General features: G+C 34.4%; 4 protein-coding genes and 1 long non-coding RNA gene across 9 annotated transcripts in view; 3 read left to right on the top strand and 2 right to left on the bottom strand.

Moving 5' to 3' along the window:
* podxl2 (podocalyxin-like 2) overlaps nt 1-8,712 on the top strand; it is a 44,863-nt gene extending 36,151 nt beyond the window's left edge. For both annotated transcript variants that reach the window (XM_073937070.1, XM_687115.9), the window contains exons 6-10: nt 5-79; nt 1,841-1,997; nt 4,845-4,906; nt 4,997-5,176; nt 6,886-8,712. In XM_073937070.1, the coding sequence (XP_073793171.1) occupies nt 5-79; nt 1,841-1,997; nt 4,845-4,906; nt 4,997-5,176; nt 6,886-7,098 (687 nt within the window). In that variant the 3' untranslated portion in view covers nt 7,099-8,712. The remainder of the gene's footprint in view (nt 1-4; nt 80-1,840; nt 1,998-4,844; nt 4,907-4,996; nt 5,177-6,885) is intronic.
* s1pr4 (sphingosine-1-phosphate receptor 4) overlaps nt 1-22,794 on the top strand; it is a 525,180-nt gene that overhangs the window by 238,290 nt on the left and 264,096 nt on the right. The gene's annotated exons all lie outside the window — the stretch shown is intronic.
* mcm2 (minichromosome maintenance complex component 2) overlaps nt 1-22,794 on the top strand; it is a 165,922-nt gene that overhangs the window by 60,853 nt on the left and 82,275 nt on the right. The window lies entirely within an intron of this gene.
* LOC141380146 (uncharacterized) lies at nt 131-6,908 on the bottom strand. The gene is made up of 2 exons (XR_012397665.1): nt 6,824-6,908; nt 131-1,980 (listed from the first exon to the last, which is right to left on the bottom strand). It is a non-coding gene; the product is annotated as an uncharacterized lncRNA (long non-coding RNA).
* zgc:171566 lies at nt 8,787-21,157 on the bottom strand. Of its 4 annotated transcripts, XR_012397428.1 has the most exons (10): nt 20,885-21,157; nt 18,963-19,077; nt 18,819-18,869; nt 17,868-17,952; nt 17,224-17,362; nt 15,135-15,241; nt 14,601-14,691; nt 11,509-11,646; nt 9,181-9,454; nt 8,787-9,017 (listed from the first exon to the last, which is right to left on the bottom strand). XR_012397428.1 is itself a non-coding variant. In NM_001111175.1 (9 exon segments), coding segments are annotated over 9 exon segments (945 nt in total). In that variant the 5' UTR covers nt 20,982-21,132; the 3' UTR covers nt 9,215-9,332.

Below are 22,794 nucleotides of genomic sequence, written 5' to 3'. Positions count from 1 at the left end.
TCAGGTGATTTGCGTGGACTGGAGCAACCTCGCAGGAAAAGGCTACGTCATTCTCAACATGACCGACAACTTTGACTGCGTGAGTCCATTTTTAACACACACAAACACACACAAACACACACACACAGACTAACCTTAAATCAACCGTGTATTATTCTGGCATAAGCAAAACAGACTTTTTCCATCGTGATTTGAAGTAATTCCTCTTAATTAAGGCTCATGTTTCAGCACTGCAGCAGAAACGCTGAACATTGCAGGAAGATCTGAGTGTCTGAAAGCTGCTGACGATGTTACAACATCACTAACACACACACACACACACACACACACACACACACACACACACACACACACACACAGTGTTTATTAGCAGACTGAACAATCCTCACACTTGCTGGCCTTTACAGAGGACGACACGCGTAACTATAAGATTCTGCATATTGTCTGTTAGGTAACAACACTGTGAACACATTTTTAAATATATCTTAATATTAATCTATGTTTAATATTTGCGACAAACAGATGCACAAACACACACACTCACACAGACAAACACACATCCACACACAACTACACACAAACACAAAGATTAAAAGACATACGAAAACACAAATACACACAAACATACAAATAAAACAGAAAACAACGGACATGCAAAAACACACTCAAACACACACATATAGAAGCTTACCAAAACACAAACACACATGCATATTCAAACGCACACAAATAAAAACATACAGAAATACAGTCATAAAAACACACACACACACACACAAATAAAAACATACACAAATACAGTCATAAAAACACACACACACAAACACAGTCATAAACACACACACACAAGTAATAACATATACAAATACAGACACACTAACATTCGCACACAAATAAAAACATACACAAATACAGACATACTAACACTCACACAAACACAGTCATAAACACACACACACACAAATATAAACATACACAAACACAGTCGTAAACACACACACACACAAATATAAACATACACAAACACAGTCATAAACACACACACACACAAATATAAACATACACAAACACAGTCGTAAACACACACACACACAAATATAAACATACACAAACACAGTCATAAACACACACACACACACACAAATATAAACATACACAAACACAGGCAACACTCACACAGGCAAACACACACTCACTCACACAAATGCAGTCAAATACACAAACAAATAAAAACATACCTAAACACAGACACGCAAACACACACTCACACATACACAAATGTAAACACAGACACGCATACATGCAAACACAAACACACATAGTCAAATACACAAACAAATAAAAACATACCCAAACACAGACACACACACACTCAAACAAAGACAAACACGCACTTACTGTAAATACACACCCACAGACACACTCAAAATAAAAACACAGACACGTACACAAACACACTTAAATACACACATAGCCACAGACATACTCATACAAACTCAAGTACACACAAATAAAAACATACACAAGCACACTCCAATACCACCAACACACACACATACCCACAGACACACAAACGCACACCCAAGTACACACAATAAAAACAAACACATGCAAAAACACACACTTATACCCAGTCACACACTCTCAAATACACACATTCCCACTTACACACACACATATTCTCAAGCACACACAAATTTAAACAAACCAAAACATAGACGCAAACACACACTCTCACAAATACACAAGTTTAGTTTGCATCTTTAAATAGAAATACAGTGTGAAGGTTACAGAGAGTTACATTCCTCGCGTGTAAAGTGTTGTTGTGTGTTTCTGTCAGGATGAGTTTCGTATGGAGAGCGGCGATCGACTGCTGGACCTGCTGGAAAACTCTTTCTCCAGAAAGATGAACATCCCGCAGGGCTCGTGGCTCGTCTTCCTCAGCAAACCCTCACAGCAGGACCACCAGCTCCTCATGGCCTTAGCCAGCGAACAGGGTAAAACACAAACATACAATAAACACTCTCACTCTATACACAATCGCTCATTTGGAGCCAAGAAATGGATGAAAAACTAGTGGAGGTTTGACAGGAGCACCCGTGTCTGTTTGACGTTTCATACTGCAAGTTAAAAAAGAAAGTTGAGGAGAGATTGCTAATTCCCTTCAAACCCAGCTGATTAAATATGTACACATTCTATTCCATATAAGGCCTCTTTCTAACAAAAGATATACTACGTGTTTTGGTTGTGAGACATAGTTTGGCCGAAGTTGTCGGCGATTCTTTCTATAGTAAAGTCATGCAATGTGAAAGCCCCTGTCGCCGATCCATCTTGCAGTGTAAACAAAGCAGCGACAAAATGATAGCCCAGATAGTCATGAGCATGTTTCCTTAATATCTGCAAACATATTACAATATTTTTATGCTTTAGAAGAATTAAACACAGCACCTTTAAATAAATGAACCATCTGCATACTTAAAAATTTTGAGTTAAATCAACTTAACAGTTACCAGTTACAATGTGTTTACTCATTCAATTAGGTAGTCAACTTGTTGCTTTTAAGGCTATGGGTTCACTCACTTTTTAAAGTAAATAATCACTTTTTACAGTGTATACACTTACTAAACAACTCATACACACACAAAAACATATATACTATATAAAGTAGTTGTTTGGTCTCTAGGTTTGGTGTTTGTTTTAAGCTGTGAATCACTTGTAGGCTTTTAATTTCATGCTCTACATAAATGATAAAAATAGCATGTATAATCTCACACATCTCTGCTCAGAGCATTAGCGCTTATTGCAATCAAAGCCCCATTTGCTCATATTTATAGATGTAATATGAACTTGACTAATATGAATATATATATATATATATATATATATATATATATATATATATATATATATATATATATGTATATGTATATGTATATATATATATATATATATATATATATATATATATATATATATATATGTATATATATATATGTATATATATATATATATGTATATATGTATATGTATATATATATATATATATGTATATATGTGTATATATATATATATGTATATATATATATATATATATATATATATATATATATATATATATATATATATATGTATATATATATATATATATATACATATATATATATATATATATGTATATATATATATATATATACATATATACATATATATATATATATACACATATATATATGTATATATATATATGTATATATATATATATATATATGTATATATGTATATATATATATATATATACATTCAATTATACATTCAATTATATATATATATATATATACATATATGTATGTATATATATATATGTATATATATATATATATATATATATGTATGTATATATATATATATATATATATATATATATATATATGTATATGTATATGTATGTATATGTATATGTATGTATATATATATATATATATATATATATATATATATATATATATATATATATATATATATATATATATATGTGTTTGTGTGTGTGTGTGTGTAATAATACACTTTAAATGTAATATACATTTTATATTAAACATATTTAAATTTATATGTACATTTAAAGAGACAATTACAAATCAATAAGTAAAACAAGAAGTAGAACGACTAATAATAATAATTCTGGTCTTTTGGCTGAGGAAGTGTGGTTGCGTGCTTCGTTTTCTGAATAAACTTCCTATTATTTTGTTTATTAAACTGATAATTTACCAAGAAAAGCATGAGATGAAAAGCATGAGAATGCATCAGAGTTAATCTAAAAAAATATCAAATGAAATTTCTTATAAAACAGATAAAATTTGTAATCTATCACCAAACAATACATGAAGGTCAAAATGTGTCCGACCCATTTCCGTTCTCCCAGCTTACAATCAAATTGAAGAACAAACTCAATACAAAACACCAAAAAATGTGTTTAAACTAAATAAAAATCATTTTCAAAAATGGTTACAACAATAACTCCAGAGTAGACATGTGCCTGTATAAGATTCTGAGCGTATGATAAAAAAATATTTCGATTTGACAGTATTGTGGTGGTTTACTGCTCTAAAATATGTTCTTTTAAAATGTCTGGGTACAAAACAACTTTTTTTCCCCCCATTGAACATAATACATTTTATTTTGAGAAACAATTATTTTTTGTAACTAAACATGTCAGGCTGAATAATTCATATGAATCGTTGACTCCTGCTGTCTTCGTTAGTTTAAAAAACACAGATTTCTTTAGCATTTAAAACGGCATCTTTGAAAATATTTTTCTGCTGGAGATACTGTTGTCCAAAAAAAAAAAATAAATATAAAATCTTACATATTAGGAACTGTATAGCAAAAAACCTTGACTTTTTTTTATATGAACTACAGTATTGACCTTATTCTAAAATGTTCCATGCACCTGTTTTCGCGATTGTTTTAGAACCTCAGATTCAGTCGTCTATGGGAGAAATGACTAGGAATAATAAACGGCAGAAAACGGTCAAACTACTTGCTCTACAAACAAATGTTTGCATGACTATACAGACCAAGTAGAATAATATAATAAGGAAATATCAGTTTGCAACATCAAACAGCGACACGAGCAGTTTCTAATGTCTAAAAATGAATGAATGAAAAGTGAATGAGACCAGAAGTCTCGAGCCAAAAAGATTCAAATGGCTGCGCCCTCTTGTTGACGAAGAATAAGTTGAATATCTTGAAAGTAGTTATCATCCCATGCCTACTCCAGTGATCTATCATTTACATGTATAGTATTTTGAATCTAATTGTCCTTTCCTAATTTCTTTTCCCCAAAGAAATCATCCCACCAAAAGACGTCCTATCAATGCTGGGAGAAATCAGGAGAGGTTTGAATGAGGTGAGTCTGAAATGAAGCTAAAAATAATAATGATAAAACTAAGTTTTGATTTTATTTTTGTATAATTCACGGCATCATTTCTCCTTTCAGATTGGAATCCAGAATTATTCCAGCGTGTCCGCCTGCCACTCGAGGCCCAGTCAGACGCGTAGTGACTACGGGAAGCTGTTTGTGGTTTTGGTAATCATCGGATCCGTCTGTGTGCTCATTATTGCTTCAGGCATCATCTATATCTGCTGGCAGCGCCGTTTACCCAAACTCAAGAACATGGTAGGTCATATACACGTTTACTTTAACCCTTGTAAAGACAGCAGGTCCTTAACTGTAGTTTTTAGTTAGGGTTGATGCATTTCAAGTGATTTAACCCTCAAAATTAATATACTTTTGGGGACTTTTTTAAACATGAACATTTAAACAATAGAATGTTTACGCAGTACTCATTGGGGTCCTTTTGGACACATATTGAGCATCTTTAGGTGTCAAAAAAATTCCCAATCAATTAAAATAAAGTAATAATTATTTAATAAAACTTTGAGAAGGTTATATTTATATATTTATTTTTGTCCCATATCTCATACACGTTTCAGGACTATATTTAATCATTGAACGAATTTACTCCAACTGACAGCCTGAATGTTCATTATCTTACCTCGAAGTGAAAGTTTTTGTGAGTAAAATGAATTAATTTTGCTTAAACCTTTACCGAAATATTTATACTGGTTTGTTGGTCATTGTTTTAGTAACCACAAATTATATATCTTAAAAAAAATGTTGCTATTATTTTGTAAGTTGTAACCATCTTTACATTTTTTTAGCACATATTATACATTTTACACATTCTGTCATTTTTAGATCCATGTACTACTGTGTGTGTAGGGATGGGATGATAACCGTTTTCAACGTATACCACGATTTGGAAAAGTCAAGGTTTTAAAACTGCTAAATTTTCTGCTATACTATTCCTACGGTATATGTAAGATTTTTTATTTATGATTTTTTTTTTCTTTAGGACAACAGTATCTCTAACAGAAGATATCCAAAGATGCCGTTTGAAATTGTAAATCTGTGTTTTTACAATTAATGAAGTTACTGATTTATTTAGCCTGACATGTTTACTGCTCCAAAATATTTTAAAAGTTTCTCAAAATAAAAGTGTTCAAAGGGGAAAAAAGTTTTAGTTTCTTACCCATACATTCAAAAAGAATATATTTTAGAGCAGTAATCACAAAACAGTGAAACCGTGATATTTTTATGCAAGGTTATTATACCGGCCTATGCCTATGTCAGACCTTTAGGTGTGAGAAATACTTTATATTATGTGCCACAAACTTTTTCACATTTTTCACACTCCCTCACACATTTTTTAAATGTTCATAAACATACTCAAAAATCATTTATTTTTATCTTTATAGTGTAATATTTATGCTCCTAAAAATATTTATATTATTTTTTGTTCAAAATATGACTTAATTTGTGAAATACAAAAAGTCTATATATATATATATATATATATATATATATATATATATATATATATATATATATATATATATATATATATATACACACACACACGTAGGAAATAAATTCAATTTCAGTCATTTCAATTGGCTTTATACTGGAAAATATCTGATTTCATTATTAAATCTATATAGTAATATATTGAATTAATGAATTAATGCTTCATTGTACAGAGTACAAGGAAATTACTTTCTTTGCACATGAAGAGAAACTGCACAAAACAATAAGATAAATGCAAGAAGTGGCCAAATAACGTTAAGTCATAGGAAGCACACGAAAGCTGAGCGCACATAAATCCACAGATTTCTAGCCCATCGTTGAGTATTTATTTACTTGAGTAAATTTATCAATTCTAAGATTTTTAAAATGGATCGCGTCTGTTATGAATTCACTAACCTCAGCATTCCCCAAGTTAAGTGTAGTTTTGATTAATCTGACTGTCTCCTCTGGTTTGCCAGTCGCGAGGTGAAGAGCTCCACTTTGTGGAGAACGGTTGCCATGACAACCCCACCCTGGACGTCACCAGCGACAGCCAATCGGAGATGCAGGAGAAGAAACACAGCGCCAACGGGGTGGCGCCGGGCGGCGACGTAAGCAGCGGCTGGCAGGTGCTCGTTAACAAGCCCGGGAAAGACGAGGAAGACAATCAAGAGGAAGACACTCACCTTTAATCCCGCCAAAACAGCCCGCAAAACGGCATGGAAAAAGCAGCATCGCATTAAAGACTACCGAAGGCACAAAACATTTTCAAGCTTTCCCCTCACCGAACCATCTGCTGTAGAAATGTGACGTCTTTTGGCTTGTATGACGTTTCCGTTTATCTCTGCATTGCTCAATTCAGACGGACTAATAACGTGCTTTAAAATGCGGGACAATTTACAGTGCAGGATTTATTTCAATCGAATGTGTCAAACAATCATTGTAGAGTTTAAAATGAGAGATTAATTGTTGCTTGCACTGTTAAAGCAATAGTTTACTCCAAAAAGGTGAATTATATTGAATTTATTCGCCTGAATGTTGCTTCAAACGTGTTTGCTTTACTGTGATATCAAAAAAAAAAAAAAACCATGAGACTTTAAAGAATCTTCAATGACTTTTTTTCCCCCTCGTATAACCTGGTCAGTGCCAAAAAAACAGAACTCAGAATTTACTATTTTTTAATTATATATTAGGTTTGTTTTTATTATTTTAAACAATGGCAGCAAAACTAAAGTGATCTCTGTAAAAAAAATAGCTTGGTGAAGATTCTTTACATCTTATTTCACAGAAAAACATGTCTGACCAAACATGGGCGATTAAAATGGCGACTTTTGGGTGAATTACAGAAAAACACGAGTGTACTTGAAGACGAAGAAAAAGAGATTGTACCAAGTTTTTGTTGTTTTTCTTGAACTCTATCGCTACTAATACACTTAATCACCATCGATTTTACATATTTCAGTGCAAGTATTTACAATTAAGGCTGCGTATTGTGTTTTACATGCTGAATGCTGGATGGACGCCTACATGCCTTGCTCTTTTATCGTGCATCGGAATGGCTGCTCCGTACTGGATTAGTATTGCTATTTGAGTTTATTATTATTATTATAAAAATCGCACCTTTAACATTGCTCAGCACCAACGGCCTCCAAAGCAGAGCAAGATTCTTCTTACGAAAGGAGTCTTTCGAAATGTCGAATGGAGCTAGGTAATGATCTCTTTGTGTTTTCTATACATGTGCTCATTGAAGTTGTTGAATATTTTAAAAGCAAACAGTGATCACACACACACACACGCACACACAAAAGAAAGTGTCAACTTAGCTAAAGATTATCTTGTTTATGATACAATCTATTTGTCAAATATTATTTGTCGCAATAGAAGGCTTTTCTTTACTCCTTTAAAGTGCATGAAACACTGTAGTACAAGAGTCTATGCACAGGTCAGGGGTCAAATGATTGTACACAATTTAGCAAACGTGAACAGTTCATGTTAAATGGTTATTAGTGCTCCAGAACTCTCTATATAACATACTTGCATACTATGTTTCTTTAATAAGCCTTGGCGTAGGAGATCTTTGTGTTGGCGCCAGTGTGTAGAACGCTTCAGTTTTGTATCTTCCTGTCATGGTACCAGAGCTATTAGCATATTTGCACTTTTCCCCCCTTTCCCCATTTTGATTTTGTACCTCAGACTGCTTTATGTATCTGATTGTAAGGAGATTTAGATCTCGTCGTTTTCTGGTAATTTTATGTTGTCCCACCTCTTAAAAAACGAAAGGCAAAAAAATAAATGTTTTGAGAAGTCTCGTTTGGTTCTTCAATATAAGGTTAGATGGTCACTGCTGCCCCCTACTGGGCAAAGATAGAATTGAGACACATTTAAATCTATATTTTTAATTTTCCTTCAGATTTACAGTGAAATAAAACATTTTAACATTGCATTGGTCATGCTATTTAACCCTGTGAGAGATTACAGATCAAGTTTTATATCTTAAAAGATGGCACTGGAATATTAACAACGTCTGGACTGATATAAATGCACAGATACATTCAGTCATGATTCTAGAACACCATGTTTACAGCTAGGACAATAGTCTCGCACTCAATTCCTGGAGGGCCGCTGCTCTACATAGTTTAACTCACACCTGCTTAACAGTAGTCTTGAACACCTTGATTAGTTGGATCAGCTGTGTTTGATTAGGGTTGGAGCAAAGCAGTGCAGAGCTGCGGCCCTCCAGGAAGTAAGTGCGAGACTGATGATCTAGAATCTACAATCAATGATATGAGTGAACTAGAGGCATGAACATTAAAAAATAGGCATTCCAAACATTACGTTGTGGCAACTTTGAGAACTAATTAAAAACTTTTAAAACTAGAATCAATTTTCAACCCATGATGAATCAATCCCCCCCTTTACTTGACATTTAATCGAAGTAGTAGTTTTGCAGGAAGATGCTGTTCAGGCCATTGTAGACGGGTTGATAGTTGTAGATCAGAGCTTTTTCTTCTTCGATCTGTGACGGAAATTGATGACGGTTTTTCATTGCTGAAAAGATAAACATGAAATGGTCAAACGTAGAATAAAACACGCCAGCGTCCTCTACAAACCAGAAAATGCACACGTGTATGTTTGTATATACATGTGTTATATTGGTTGACGTGACGTAGCATTTACACTGTCACATTACAAATATGGATAGAATTAGTCTTCATAATTTAAAATGCAGCTAACGATAAACATTTCTAAGTTTTTCTATACATCTCTTGTTATAAGCCTGCTGCTTTTTCAATACATTTAGCACTTAAGCCAAACCTTACAATGGTCAAAACACTCAAGCAGAGTTCAATATATTACAACTCTTATAAACAATAATAATAAAAAAGAATCATTAATAAATACCTCTGGCATAATTTTGCAAGCAGCTATTTTAGTAAATGGCAATTTTTTCTTCTATCTATACATTTTTAAAAACTTGATAAAATATCTATCTATCTATCTATCTATCTATCTATATATAAAACTTGGATAAATTTTCACTGTCTTTTGGTGTGACGCTTGTTTTTGGAGGCTTGTTTTAAAAATCAGGCGATTTCATGGAAACCTTTATCTAGTTGAAGAACCCCATTTAAGATCATGTGATCAAAGTTTTTGTCTTAAATTCATTCATATATATTAAACTTTTTGGTACTAGTTGGGAGTTGTTGTCTTTGGTGTAACACTTTATGGTTGAGTAAAAAAAGTGATAATATTGATAAAGAAAATGACAATAGAAAGATAAATAAAATGAATATTTTCTCCAAAATCAAATGATTTCTTCTTCAAAAATGCTGTACAGTGTCCCTCGGTAATCGCAGGAGTTACGTTCTAAAAATAACCCATTATAGATGAAATCTGCAAAGTAGTCGGCTTTATTTTTTTACAATTATTATAGATGTTTTAAGGCTGTAAAACCCCTCACTACACATTTTACACACTTTTCTCAGACAGGCATTAACATTTTCACACTTTTCTCTCTTGTTTAAAACTCTCAAAGTTCAAAGCAAAGATCAAAACTATTTGATCATTAATTTATTCATTCCGTAATGGTGCCCTACAGCTGCGCAACTTCTACTTTTCAGAGTCAGGCTGCTAGCGATGGAAGATGTATGTCAATTTGGCACATTCTGTACTATACAGGAGATACGACTGAGATTGACAACAGTGTACAGTTAATGAAGATGCAGAACACAATGTGCGGTTTAAAAAAATTAAATAAATAAAATCATGAAATTGCGAAAGTGAACCGCATTATAGCGAGGGACCACTTTATAGTGGAAGGCAAAATAATCGGCCCTACTGTGAAATCGATGTTCTTTTTCAAAATAATAACAAGTGATATTTAACAGAGCAAGGACATTTTCCACAGTATTTCTTTTGAGAGAAAGTCTTATTTATTTTAGTCTGGCTGAAATAAAAAGTAATTTTTACATTAAACAATAATAATAATAATAAAAGGTCAATATTATTAGTCAAGAAATAATTTTTCAATTAGATACATAAAAGCACTGCTTTTCCACTGTTAATCCAATAATTTGCCAAATTAACCTAACATGTATACATGTATAGATAGTACCCAGGTTAAGCCTCTGAATGTACACACAGACATCATCTATGTGCTATAAGATTGCAGATTATTTTATGACTGTTTAATAATTTGTATTTGATTGCAACTACAAAACGTGCACATTACAGTCAAATTAAGTTAAAGTTTGTCATTTTAAAACAATAATTACTGTAAAAAGCGCTATACAAATAAACTTGAATTGAATATATTGCACTTAAGCTGAATACTAGAACCTTGCAAATTAACTTAAAAAAAGAATAGACTTTCATCATAGCAAAGACAAAAGAAATTAGTTCAATCAAAAACATTGGATAAAAATGAGCTAAGTAAAGAAATAGATCTCTCCACCAAACACAGCTTGAGAAATGTTTGAAACCTGTCAGGCTGGACACATCATGCTCACCACAGCACTCTACAGCGAAAGCTGTGTGTCAATATTGGGCTGATAGTGTGTCTGAAAATGGAATTTCCAATATCACTTTTTTTGATGACCAACCTTCAGAAACGAAGAAGTGGGCTGTGTAGAAGGTGGCTTTGATGGCGGAGAGCGTGTGGACCATGCCGGATTTCTCAATCCACTCAAATGGACTCTTCTCAGGGTGCCACTGTACAGCGTAGAAGGGATATCGATATGCTATGGAATAGGACATGGTTCAGAAATTAAAAACAATTACTAGCACATGACTAAACACAAAAACATCTTTCATATGCAGCAGAGCAAGCCATTTTTCACAGTATGTCATAATATTTTTTCTTCTGGAGAAAGTCTTATTTGTTGTATTTCGGCTACAATAAAAGCAGTTTTTGATTTTTAAGACCATTTTAGGGTCAACATTATTAGCCCCTTTGAGCTATTTTTTCTTTATTGTCTACAGAACAAATCATCATTATACAACGACGTGCCTAATTACCCTAGTGAAGCCTTTAAATGTCACTTTAAACTGAACACCAGTATCTTGAAAATTATCCAGTCAAATAATATGTAATCATCATGGCAAAGATAAAATAAATCAGTTATTAGGAATGAGTTATTAAAACTATTATGTTTAGAAATGTGTTGACAAAAAAAATATTTTTGTTAAACTTAAATTGGGGGAAATTATACAGGGAGGCTAATAATTCAGAAGGGCTAGTAATTCTGACTTCAACTGTATAAACATAAAACGTGTGTTATATCAAAGGGATGTAATGATACACTCAAGCCACAATTTGATACCAAACTCAGAATACACAATGCGAAGAATTTAATATTAGTAGTATTATTTATGATGAGTCTCAAACATGAGACAGACTAATAATAATAATAATATAATATGTAGGTCTACTGTTGATTAAAATCCAATATATTGTATAGACTTGGAGCGGTGGACTTGAAAAGACTTTAAGTCCTGGTCCTCCTGGTTGATGACATCAGAATACAACTATTAATAATTCTGAAGATGAATTAATCATGCTATACGCTTGCACTCTGTCATGGACTACATATAAATAGGTGATTTTTACTGGTAAAAATCTGTCGATTGTCGTTATCTGAAGTATTTCTCACACTCATTGAACCTACAGCATAGCAGCACATGCTTTTTTGTGTTCACTATGAAAGTGAAACCAAATTAAAAGCTTGTAGTAAATCATTTAAATGATGCGTGTGCTTTCACTTTCACTTTGCTCTCCAGCCACTGCTGCTCATTTCAGTGTACTTTTGATCTTTTTGCAAATCTTAATTACACGTAATGACGTACAGAGGTCTTCTGAAGAGAAACGATCGATCTGTGCAACAAACTGAACGTTATTTACAACTTTATTATTTGGATATATTCACAGGCTATACAAACAGTTAAAAATCACACTAATGTACGCATCATTCTAGGGTGCGCGCTTGCTCTCTCTCTCTCTCTCTCTCTCTGTGTGTGTGTCAGCTCGAAAACCTCATTATGCAATTTAGTACATGAAATTGGAATTTACATTTTTGGGTGAATCATACCTTATAATTACAGTAAGTCGATTCTTGGGGAAAAAAACTCCAAGCTCAATAACTTGAGTCATATTTACATCAGCAATATTCATTGCATTTTTATTTTGCAATTTTTAATATTATGATGCATCGTTACATCCCTAGCTCTCCATAATCTCAATTTGCCAGAAAATGTAAACTAGGCATGTTAAACTATGAAATTTAACTACCAAGTTAAATTTAAAATTTAATTTAAACTGATTTTATTTCAATAGCGCTTTTCACAGTAATTATTAACTGCATATGGCCTCTAATATGAAGATCTTTGGCTGAATTCTTCATAACTTTTTCATTCTTTGTTTTTGTATGTTTTTTTTTATTTGTTCTCAAACATTGCTAAGAGGTTTGCACAACAGTTAACAGGTCGTGCAAACACTAAACACAGTTGGTTATATCTACTAAACAAGAATTGCTAAAAGTAAAATTGAAATCACAAACTAAACTGAAACGTAACTAATACGCGTTCATAAATTAAAAACTACACTAAAACCTTAAACCGAACTCAAACTAAATCGAAATCAAATGAACAGCAAAATTGTAAAATGTTTGTGAAATAAAAAAAAAAAAAAAAAAAAGCTAAATTACATTAAACTTGATGGTGAATAAGATGTATAGATTGTTTATGCACAAAAAAAAAACCTATATTAATATAAAAATGTAGTTTAATTCATCCTTAGTCGACTTAACCTAATTCAATGGTCAAACTCAATTCCTGGAGGGCTGCTGCTCTGCAGTTCAGCTCCAACCCACACATGCTTAATGCTGTGTTCACACCGGACGCGGAAGGCGCGTCAAGCGTGAGTGATTTACATGTTAAGTCAAAGCAAACGTGCGAATAGACATCCTGCGGCATCCATGCTTAACGCATGTCTCGCACAAATTGCTTGAGTTAAAAAATCTGAACTAAAATCTGAACACTTGTGGGGCCGTGATTGTGACGTAGGGCCTGTTGTTAATGTCCAGGGGGAAATCCTCCAGCCGACACAGACAACAGTTAATCAAGCGGGGCTCGGCTCAGTCAGAAGCATCGCTGAAAGCCTCCATCATTCAGGTGAGGTTTCTGGAGGAGTTTATGAGCTCACAGAGCTGGGTTCACCTCTTAAATGATCTAGTGGACTCAAACACAACCTTAAACGTATCGACGCTGTTTTTCAGCCTTCATAAAGCACATAAACACAGTTATTTTCTTTAAAAATTCTATGTTAGCCATTTAGCAATGAAGCTAGAGTCACCGGGCAGACTGAAGCCCTGCCCATCACGCGAATCCACGTCTGTTCTGGAGTGAATTTGACTGGTATGAACAGCATAATAGTCTCTAGTACTCTTGAACACCTTGATTAGTTGGATCAGCTGTGTTTGATTAGGGTTGGAGCAAAGCTGCGGCCCTCCAGCAAGAGTTTGAGACCTATGTCCTAGTTCAATTTGCCTATGACAATTGATTTGACAAACAGAATCCTTTTTACTGTTTAGCGAAGACACGTTGCAAAATGTACATTTGACAAATCAAACAGAAACCTGATCAGAGGAAACATGAAGCGACCCTGCCGAAAGTGACGTTCTGCGATGTACATTCTTACCCTCCATAGTGGAAATGAACTCTTTCCTGCCGTCAGTATTAGTGGTCAGGACTCGATAGAAACGCTTCAGTTTGGGATTGGCACTGTAATTCTGAAAGTGCAAACACCAAAGATTTCGCAGTGAGCCCACTATGAGAAATGCAGAAGTCTTATATTGTGCCAGTGTTGCTTCTCCAATATTGCGAAATCACTTCTGAAAACCATTGTTAGAGAGAACGTTCAGCCAAAATGAAGGCTTCAACACCATATGAAGGGATAGATCAACCAAACAAACTTTCCTCATTTACTCATTCCATCGTAGGAACAACAAAAAAATACTAAAGAAAGTCAATAGCCATGTTTCCATCTACATATTTTTATGCACATGTTGGAATGCATGAAAAGTTGCCTAGGACATGCACCAATTTAAAAAACCGCAAGCACACGACTCAAATAAATAAGTTTGGAACAAATGGAGGACGAGTAAAACCACTAGAGAATTTTCATGTTTGGGTGAACTGTCCCTTCAGATGTCCTCCAGCTGAGGTGGGTTACCTGTGTGGACAAGCTCCAGCTGTGGAAATTAGACGTGATGTTTTCTTCTGCCAGAGACTGAAGAACATCTTTGGGAAATTTCTTGAACAACCTGCTGTTCTGGGCTCCTGTAAAATCAATAGAAACAATCAGCGGAATGTAAAATATACATTGAAGCTGATGTACAGAACCGGTCAAACCAGAATATGCACAGAGGCTAGGTTTTCAACTGGGTCATCGAGTTGTTTAGCCTATTTAAACTGAACAAGGAACTTGTGCTACTGAATAGGGCTGCACAATATATACCGTTTCAGCATTGGTATTGCTGTGTGCATCCGCAATAGTCACATTGCAATGATATGTTGAGTTGACTTTGCGGTGTAATTTGTACATTTACATATATATATTAAAAAAAGAACATGCACTGTTTATTTCACTTTATTGCATTTATCTATGCTTGTAGTTTGTTTACAACATGCTTTGCATGATTCACTCCCCTACAGAATCATCCCAGTCAATCAAAATTAATACATTCGATAACACTTTAGTGGCCAATTCAAACTAATAGGATATTAGTATGCTATTGACATATTGGCTGCTTATTAGTACTTATAAAAGCACATGTTCTGTGTGATCTTATTGTATACTTTAACCCTACTCAATACCTAAACTACCTTAATAACTATCAAGGAGCAAATTAAGAGTCTAAGAACAAGAACTGAACCTTAAAATAAAGTGTGACCATAAACCCTTTCCAGGTATAACAAAAGTATAATTTCAATAGTTCAAAAATAATTAAATTGCAAATTTTACAAAAGACTGATAATATACAAAGTTCACAAGTTATGGAAGCAAAAATATTCCTAAATGGGTTTTTGATATGATAGTTATAAGATTTTTTATTATTAGATGTGATTAAAAAAATCTGATGCTGGTCACCACACTGTGGTGCTTTATTCCTGAATTAATCATTTGGGGGGGTGGGGGGGGGGTGGGGGTCTCAGAATTATAAAGCGAGTCACTTAATTTCCAAATGAACCAGCCATTTTGAACAAATCATTTAAATGACTTATTCATAAACTTTATTAAGTCTTATCGCCACTTACTGGTGCATTTAGTGCCATTTTTATTAATCCATGACAGACCTAAACTAACAAACTCATGAATAAATTAATCAATCAAACATTAAATAAATAGATTAATGACCCTTATTGAAAATAAAAAGACAATTTCGGAAAAAATCTACAGGAAATAAATCATTTGAAGTAGACTTTTACATAAAAAAAAAAAAAAACTTTTAAATCAATATTTTTATTTATTAATCTTCCCATTTCATCTATTTTTGTAGCCTGTAAAATACTAAAACTAATTACAGATGTGTTCACGAAATTAAAACCATACTAAAACTAAACATAGCTATTAACAAAACAGACTAAAATTAAACTGAAATCTTCAACTAAAATGTAAACATTTTTAGCAAAATGAAAGCCAATCTAAAACGTGCAAACTATAATAAATACCCTTGGTTTATAAAACTGAAAACAAATGATAAAGTTCACAAATAAAAAATATAAAAAACTTCACAAAAACAAACTCAAACTATAATGAAGAGCAAAATTTTAAAATGGGTTTAAAATAATCTCATTCAAAAATGCTAAACTATAATAACCTTTATGCTATTATTTAACTAAAATGCAGTGTATCTGATGCTTTAGTCGACATAACCTAGTTAAATTTGCATATAAAATTACTTTGAATTAGCACATTTATGTGACCAAATATTTATGCAATTGTTTTCACAACAGTCATCTGATCAGAGGAAAAGCATGAAGTGATCAAGCATAAACAGCCACAAAGAGTCATTCAGTGAAGTACATTCTTCACCCCGGTGCAAATGGGTGTGAAAATGACTAATAAATAAAGTTTAATAAGGAAACCTTAAATCATTTCTGACTAATATCACACACCCATTCGTAGCAGCTGTTGCAGGTTAACATTTAATATGATTTTTTGCATTTTATTGACATTTTTTTGCGCAATAATAAACCTTTCGGAAAATATTTTCTGATGCACATAATGCACCTTTAGCGAAAACCACACGATGACTAACCTGGGCTGAAGGTCAACGGCAGAGCGACTGCTTTGGTGTCCGTCAAAGTCAACAAGTTTTTATTGCTGGTCAGAACAGTGAACTGCTGGAAGCCCTGACACGTGCCCCAGATCGGGAAATAATCCGAAGCATCGTTAGCCTGTGGTAAGTAATAGAAAACAAACATTAGTGCATTCAAATGAATTAATTAGTGCAAAAAATATAAATTACAGACATGTGGACTGATTTTTAGCATACATCATCAACTCTAAATCATTACAAATTCAGCTATAGAATAGTAGATTTCTTTGTTGTTGTTTTTTTTTCTGTACAGCACTTTGGTTCCACATGTGGCCTGGAAAGTGCTTTATAAATCAATTGTGTTGAAAATAGCAAAAGATTATGACTGACTCTGCCCACTTCATTTGTCATGAAGGCGATGTCAAGTTCTATTTTTTTCAGCTTGATCTCATGAGAAAACAATTTTACAAAGTCAAAAAATAGCTACTTCATACAAATTCCTGAAACATTTACCATTTTTAAAAAGAGGCATGTCCCCAAACCCCACCTCTCATCAGAGTATGAGGAAAATTTTACAGATTAAATCGCTTTTCTCCAATTGTGAGATCAATTCAACCTGTTCCAAATGTGTCATTTTTAATTACCTTTAATGCAAGTTCATAGAAAATCCTGGCCGCTCTGGTAAACTGAGACGTCTCGATGTCCACATTTCCTCCAGGAAGCAACAAGCTAAATAGTTTAAAACAAACAAAGTAAATATTACATAAAATAAATGATTACACCTTCAAATTTGGGAAAAATGTGACTCTGGGTCTCAAAACTAGTTTTATATTGCTTGGATAAAACTTATAAAAGTATGCATCGTATGAACCAAAATTATAGATTTTTCTTTCAAGTCAAAAATCATTCGAATTTTAAGTAAAATTAATATTGCATGGGTTAAATTTTGTAAATTGCCTTCATTCATTCATTCATTCATTCATTCATTTTTTTGTCAGCTTAGTCTCTTTAATAATCTGGGGTCGCCACAGCGGAATGAACCGCCAACTTATCCATGAAGTTTTTACGCAGTGGACCCAATTCACCTGTACCGCATGTCTTTGGACTGTGGGGGAAACCGGAGCATCGGAGGAAACCCACGCGAAAGTAGGGAGAACATACAAACTCCACACAGAAACGGCAACTGAGCAGAGATTCGAACCAGCGACCTTCTTGCTGGAAGCCGACAGCACTACCTACTGCGCCACTGCCTCGCCTAAATTGCCTTCAGTAAATATTAAATCTAATCTTCTGATTAGTTTTGCAAATATTTATTGTTTAAGAGCTTTATTTGGACAACTGGTTCTCTGAAGAAACCATTTTTGTTTTCAATCTACAGATTTCACAGTTTTATAAAGCTGAATCTCGGCCACATTGTTCTCCTAATAAACCATACATCAAAGAAATGCAACATGCTTCCAGGTAATGTATAAAGTTCAATTTATACACTTATGACTGAGCCTGTCATCCATGGTCACAAATATGAACAAAACCCAAATAAATCACAGCCCTTTATAAACATCCAAATCAGAATTAGACTATTCAGAAAGACTCACCCATTTATTGCATTGAATAGTGTTTCATACTCCTCCTCTGTGCGATTTATGCTGGAAATAAACATATAATAAATTGGTGTATATTCATTTTTTTTTAAATGTGCTTATCCTACATGTACAGTAGCTGGTGTTATAGATGTATACCGGATGGGTACAACCCTGGCCCCAGCTGACTCCAGGTGTTTGACATATGACGCAGCTATATAAGAAGTGCCCTGTGCATGAGGATCCTCCTCCAAGTTCTCCTGGGCTAAAATTCCTGAAACACAAACAAATATATGGGTTCAAGAAGTTTTAAAGCAATAAAACAACAAGAGGGTTATACGGTTTACAACAACAAATGCAAGTATCCTGGGCAATTTATGAATAAAAATATCATTATTCCAGCATTTTTTTTTTACACAGCGGATATCGTTCCAGCTGCAACCCAGTACTAGGAAACACCCATACATACTCATTCACACACACACACACACACAATTATACACTGCCAGTTTAGATGAATTATTATTCACCTACTGTATAGTGCATGTCTTTGGACTGTGGTTAAAACGGCTACTTTTTACTTTTTTAATTTTGTACATTTTTGAGGCTGTACTTCTTTACTTTAAGTACAAAAGTGTAGTCAGTACTTCAACTTTTACCAGTGTCGTTTTAAAAAGGAGTATCTGTTTTAAAAATTACAATAAAATAAATATCTAGACAACAATCTGTCCAGGTCGGTGTTCTCAGCAGTAAATACATGGAGAACATTTAAACAAATGTTATTGTAAGGAACGTAGCAGCACGAGTGGTCTTTAATGAACCTAAAAGAGCACATGTCACTCCGCTGCTCATCCGTTTGCACTGGCTGCCAGTTGCTGCTCGCATCAAATTCAAAGCTCTGATGTTTGCTTACAAAGCGACTTCTGGCTTTGCTCCTTTTCTGCTCTCACTTCTGCAGATCTATGAGCCCTCCAGAAACTTGCGTTCTGTGAATGAACGTCACCTTGTGGTTTCATCCCAAAGAGGGAAGAAATCACTTTCCCGAACTCTCGCACTTAATCTGCCCAGTTGGTGGAATGAACTCCCTAACTGCATCAAAGAGTCACTCGCTGTCTTCAAGAAACGACTAAAAACTCAACTATTTAGTCTCCACTTCCCTTACTAATGTGCAATTGCCTCTCTGGTTCTATTGCTAACTGTATAACAACAAAAAAAAAATATTACAAATTTTTTGCTTCTTACACTTTACATACCTGAAACTTGCCTATAGCACTTCTTCATTGTTGCTCTTATAATTGTGTAAATTGCTTCCTAGCCCTCATTTGCAAGTCGCTTTGGATAAAACGTCTGCTAAATGACTAAATGTAAATCTGAAAATAATTGTGCCATTATGATAGTTAAAAAATTACCTTTTTAAATAAAAGTTTAAAGTTTTATTGAGATGGATTGTTGGTGATTGTATTTCCGTAAATTTAAGACTATTTTAAGGCCTAAAATTTGGATTTTGATATTTAAGACATTTTAAGACCCCACAGAAACCCTGTTTACTATAGCATGGTTCATGGACAACACAGTATTTACTATAAACTACTACAGCATATTCATCTGGTCTTCCAGTCATGTGATTGAGGTAAAGTTAGCTTTATATTACACACATTCAGACTTTCTCCCTAATAATATTTTTTCACAAAAATATTCTTTGTAAAATCAAAATAGTGAAATCATAATAGCAGCAAATGACCATCAAAGTACAACATTGTTTACAGTTAAACACACAGTGCTAATGTTGTTTTTAAGTCAAACTTAGATTTTTTTTCAGCATGAATATTAGAAGTATCATGCTAAACGGCATAGGGAGCATGTCATAAGTTGTCACCGAACGAATGTTTGAATATAAAACCAACTTTACCTCAATAATCAACCGTTTACTATGACAATACATTTAAGTGAATTAGGAGGCATAAGACAGAAGAATGTTCCAGCATCAGCAGAGACGCTTCACTGCGCAAAACATCATCTAACCACACACTGTTTAACCATCTCCGGAACAGTAAAATAACACAATAAGATGAGATGCTTACCAATAATCGGTCTGTAATTTAAATTACGAGCGCATGATGCTGGAAAACCGCATAGACAAGCGGCAAACACCGCGAGCACGAGCACCTGGCGATACATCCACCTCAGGTAGCACACCAAAGGACAAAAATAAAGCAAAGCTCGTCGATGGTATCAAGTAAAACAGCACAATGTCGGCTTGACTGGCGATGACAGGCTTTTTATAGCAGGCTGCGCCCAGATCTGCTGTCGACAGGTGAAGCAAACAGCGTGAAATACCGACTGAGGCGTGGACTGATGTTTGCTTCATCAACGGCGACAAACCACGTTTGTGCCCGCCCCCTTTGATTCGTCATCACGAGGACATTACGTTCATTACAATTAAAATGCTAATTATATTATTGTTGGATTAGGACAGTTATCATATTTGTAACATTTGTTTTCTAATGAATCAGGACACCTTTCTTGTAACTATACATTCTTTGTGAAGGATTAATACAAACAAATTAACGCGTATAATGTGCTTTCTTGAAGTGACTCATTGTGCACAAACAAACAATGTAAACAATCACTCAGACATCTATATTATGCAAACCTTTAAGTATCCTAATTGACTACGTGGAAAATAATGACACATTACATAATAAAATGAAAACATACACTCACCGGCCACTTTATTACACCTTACTAGTACCAGGTTGGACACCAATTTGCCTTCAGAACTGACTTAATCCTTTGTGGCATAGATTTAACAAGCTACTGGAAATATTCCTTTGAGATTTTGGTCCATATTGACATGATAGCATCTCCCGTTTCACCACATCCCAAAACTACTTTATTGGATTGAGTTATGGGGACTGTGGAGGCCATTTAAGTACAGTGAACTCATTGTCATATTCAGGAAACCAGTTTGAGATGATTCACGCTTTATGCCATGGCGCGTTATCCTGCTGGAAGTAGCCATCAGAAGATGGGTACACTGTGGTCATAAAGGGATGGACGTGCTTAGCAACAATACTCAGGTGGGCTGTGGCGTTGACATGATGCTGAGTTGGTATTAATGCGGCCAAAGTGTGCCAAGAAAATATCCCCCACACCATTACACCACCACCAGCAGCCTGAACCATTGATAAGGCAGGATGGATCCATGCTTTCATGTTGTTGATGCCAAATTCTGACCCGACCATCCGAATGTTGCAGCAGAAATCGAGACTCATCAGACAGGCAGCGTTTTTCCAATATTCAATTGTCTAATTTTGGTGAGCCTGTGTGAATTGTAGCTTCAGTTTCCTGTTCTCAACTGACAGCAGTGGCACCCGGTGTGGTCTTCTGCTGCTGTAGCCCATACACCTCAAGGTTGGACGTGTTGCGCATTCAGAGATGCTCTTCTGCAGACCTCGGTTGTAACGAGTAGTTATTTGAGTTACTGTTGCTTTTCTATCAGCTGGAACCAGTCTGGCCATTCTCCTCTGACTTCTGGCATCAACAAGGCATTTGTGCCCACAGATCTGCCGCTCACTGGATATTATCTCTTTTTTAGACCATTCTCTGTAAACCCTAGAGTGTTTGTGTGTGCGTGAAAATCCCAGTAGATTTCTGAAATACTCAGAGCAGCCTGTCTGGCACCAACAACCAATCCCACGTTCAAAGTCACTTAAATCACCTCTCTTCCCCATTCTGATGCTCAGTTTGAAGCAGATCATCTTGACCATGTCTACATGCCTAAATGCATTGAGTCGCTGCCTGGTGATTGGCTGATTAGAAATTTGCTTTAACAAGCAGTTGGACAGGTGTACCTAATAAAGTGGCCTGTGAGTGTAATTTGTGTTTAATTGCATAAATTATTCCTTTTGCATTTGAAAAGCCTTAGAGCTGAAGTAAATTATACAAATGTTCAATTCTACAAATGTAACTATATATTGTCCTTTTAGGA

Source organism: Danio rerio, chromosome 22, assembly GCF_049306965.1.
Source record: "Danio rerio strain Tuebingen ecotype United States chromosome 22, GRCz12tu, whole genome shotgun sequence".
In the NCBI taxonomy this organism is placed as follows: domain Eukaryota; kingdom Metazoa; phylum Chordata; class Actinopteri; order Cypriniformes; family Danionidae; genus Danio; species Danio rerio.
The sequence above is the reverse complement of the archived record's forward strand: the minus strand, read 5'-3'. Positions and strand labels throughout refer to the sequence as shown.